The sequence below is a fragment of the Brassica oleracea genome, chromosome C2 (genome assembly GCF_000695525.1).
Source record: "Brassica oleracea var. oleracea cultivar TO1000 chromosome C2, BOL, whole genome shotgun sequence".
Taxonomy (NCBI): Eukaryota; Viridiplantae; Streptophyta; class Magnoliopsida; order Brassicales; family Brassicaceae; genus Brassica; species Brassica oleracea.
In genome coordinates, this window is record NC_027749.1 from 35,712,833 (window position 1) to 35,716,313 (window position 3,481).

General features: G+C 41.2%; 1 protein-coding gene across 1 annotated transcript; it reads left to right on the plus strand.

Annotated features, from left to right (window-relative positions):
• Window positions 1-2,294: 2,294 nt before the first annotated feature.
• Window positions 2,295-2,894, plus strand: LOC106324104. Its single transcript, XM_013762123.1, has 2 exons — window positions 2,295-2,802; window positions 2,884-2,894. Exons 1-2 carry the CDS (start codon window positions 2,295-2,297, stop codon window positions 2,892-2,894), a joined length of 519 nt encoding a protein of 172 aa, XP_013617577.1.
• Window positions 2,895-3,481: the final 587 nt, after the last annotated feature.

Here is a 3,481-nt window from a genome sequence, read left to right on the forward strand (position 1 = left end):
TCGATACTTTGGCTTAAATGATCATCTACTCCACCAGCTGTGTTGTAGGATTCCTTTGTAACTCTCCTATGGTGCTCTGGGGTGTTGCGTTGTTCCACGAAGAGAGTCTCTGCTCCATTAGTCATCTGAAGAATGTCTGCAATTCCTCTCTGGATACTTGCAGTGCATGTCCATCCATTGCTCTTGCATAGCCTTCTGGATCCCTGATAATACCAAACTCATCCTGTGTTAGATAGTTATTATTTTGTTTAGTTTTTTCGCTTGCAGTGAATGGTGGTTTAGCTTTGTTGTCGATTGATGGGCGTTTAGCTCTGGTGAAAGGATGATAGGAACAAGTGCCTCTTCCACAAGCTTCTGCAAAGAGTGAATCTGTATCTAAGTGTTCCTGGTGGTTGAGCAGTTCTTCGGTGGTGAAGCCTTCATGTAACTCGTCTGCTTCTGGCTCATGTTTTGCAGTTTCTACTGCGTAGATCTCGTGATAGTGATCATCTACCCAACTGCCAATTGAATGGTCTCCTTCTTTTGCATGGTCGACTCCATTTTCGATCAATGTGTAGTAGGTAATGTCGGTCGATGCTCGTGTGCGGTTTCTATGGTGATGATGAGTGTCGATCGATGTTTTGATTCCTCTGTCGATCGACGTCGCATTCCTTATCCCATAGGAATGGTGTAGAAGCCTGTATTCCTCAGCACTAATACCTCAATACTCTCTAGTTCGTTCCTCCTCATAATCCTCATCATACGCATCTGTATGCAGATCATCTCTGTCTGTAGTAGCTACTGCAAAGGTGGGATTGTAGTAGTCATTCTCCCAACTGTCAATAGAACCTTCTGCAAAATCGCCTATCACATCGTCTGGACTACTGTCGATCGATTCTTCTAGGTGATTGTCGATCAATTTCTGGTTGACACTGTCGATGGATGTGAGGGTGTGAGTTTCGATCGATGCGGAATACTCTGTCTCATACTCCGCTCCACAGTGACATGTCGCTATGAGTCCTGAATCATCGACTCTTATGGAGCACGTCTGTGGCTGTGTAACTAGTATTGGATCATAGTAGGCGTGAGGGTCTATGAGTGTCATACACAACTGGTTGGTTTGCCTATTGCACACTGCTCCTACTCTTGATAAGAAAGCTCTTCCAAGCAATGGAGACGAGTTCCAGTTCAGCTTGATATCCAAGACATGGAAATCAACTGGAAAGAGGGCATTACCAATTTGAACCTCAAGGACTCTGACAATTCCTCTTAAGTTCCTCTGAGAACAATCCACAAAGGTGAATGATTCCTTGGAAGGCTATACCTTCTGATCTAACTGGTCTTCCATAACTCTAGGTAGGATGCTGAATGATGCTCATGTGTCACACAATTCATGTGGGAACTCAATACCTTTTACCAGACATGTATTGCAAACTTCCCAGGATCACTCTTCTTCTTCAGTGTGATCCTATTCTTCATATTTTCTCTTACCTGATGGAACATTCTCCTAATGTCCTCTTCAGTGTGGGTACCAAAATTCGCGCTATCGATTTTCGTTGATTTAGGAAAGATAGAAAACCCTAAATTTCCCAGAGGTCTCATATATTTTCTGAACCACATCCCAAGCAATCATAATACGAATGTATAGACGAAAATAAATATGAAAATCAAAAAGAGAGCAAGAAAGGTTTTATTCTAAATCTGCATATGAGCGTTACAACAAGGTAGGAGCCTTGGCCACAAGAGCTGTCGGTGAGATCCCTAGTTTTAGCAACCTAAGACTGCGAAAACCTAGTTGAGTCGCAGCTCGATAACAAAAACAGAAAGTTGCCTAAATGCTGCAACCTAAGACTGCGAAAACCTAGTTAAATCGCAGCTCGATAACAAAAACATAAAGTTGCCTAAAAACAAAAAAAAAGTTCTCTCTTTGTGCCTCTCGCCTTAGAATCCTTATATGCTCCCTCCCAGGTCGGTTCATGCTTTCCTTTTCTGCCTTTAAGCCGACTTATCATCTTGCGGAAATATTCCATTTTTCCCGATCTTCATGATTATCTTCAGAATCTTAATCTTTGGTCATGTTTTGTTCTGACGGTTCTAAATCTATCCCTCTGTTTCTTCAATCGGTGCTCGTTGCTGTTTATAACTTACCATTGATAATCTTCTCGTTTTTTCTTAATCCCTTTGTTCGTTGCTTTTTATAATCTTCTCGTTTATAATGTTCTTTGATTGTTGTTGGTTAACTGTATTCTTCGCTTACATATCTTCTTCGCTTTATCTAATCTTCGCTTACACAATTGCTTACAGGTTAACGAAGCATGGGACAAGATTATTCGTACAGCCAGCCTTCTTCATCAGACGAGTTCGACATAACTTCCCTTCTTCAAGCAGAAGCTGAACTGTACGCGGATGAAGCTGACAGTAGCTACAATATGGCAGAGCCGTTTCAGTACCCACCTCAACCTGAGGCTGATGATGGAATCCCGACGACTTGCTACTGTGGTGGTGAGCCTGTTGTCGCAACATCTTACACCTCTAAAGATCCAGGCATAAGGTACTTCACGTGCGACAATGCTGATGATGGTGACTGCCATGTTTGGAAATGGTGGGACGTGGCTGTGATGGAGGAGATGAGTGACTTTCAGAGACAACTTAGGGAGCTTAAGGATCAATCTGTTGTGAATGCATCGAAGCTGGTTAAGCTTGAGAGGACCGCTGGTGAGTTATCAAAGAAGGAAACAGAGGTTATACATGGCTTCGCATTGGAAGTTTATGTAATGGTCTGTGGGTTAGTTTTAATAGGCTTGGCGGTCATGTATCTTGATGGTTAGTTTCTTTCTTGTGCTTTTCATTGAATCTTATGCAATCTTTTAAAACTTTTGACTTTTTCATCTCATGTTTTTTCAGGAAGAGCTTGAAAGGATTACAACGACCGTCTCTGACCTCGAGATTGTCTGTATAAAGGTGCGTAGTCTCTTTTCTTTGTAATATACTAGTCCAATTTTTTATAATAATCAAATCATATAACGTGAAAATATTTATAATAGCTAAAACTTTTTAATAGAATTTGTGTTAAATGCTTGTGGTTTGCTTTCTACCTTCCTAACCCTTTAGATTTGATGGTTTTAAATGTTTTACAATGTTAGAATACGGTGTTAGTCTGATTTGATTGGTGTTAAATGCTAGTTGTTTGCTTTCTACCTTCCTATCTGCTCTGATTTTATTGCCTTTGAATGCTTCGTAGTTAAAGCTCGCTTACTTAAGCCTCTGTGTTGCTAATAGAGCGACACAGACCATTCTCTAACCATGGATAACACAACTAGTTATGTTAACCTTTTGTGTAGTCAAAGTTCAGTTGACCTTGAATCACCCGAACCTATTTGGTTCGGTAGCCAAGGTCCTAATGAATCTGTTGTCGAGTCTGCTGTCAAGAAGAGGAGGAAATGGTCTCCGAAAGAGGATAAAATCCTTATTGGTGCTTGGCTTAACACCAGTAAAGATCCTG

Coding starts and splice junctions, on each gene's coding strand:
- LOC106324104 (XM_013762123.1), top strand. CDS start 2,295: ATGGGACAAGATTATTCGTACAGCCAGCCTTCTTCATCAGACGAGTTC.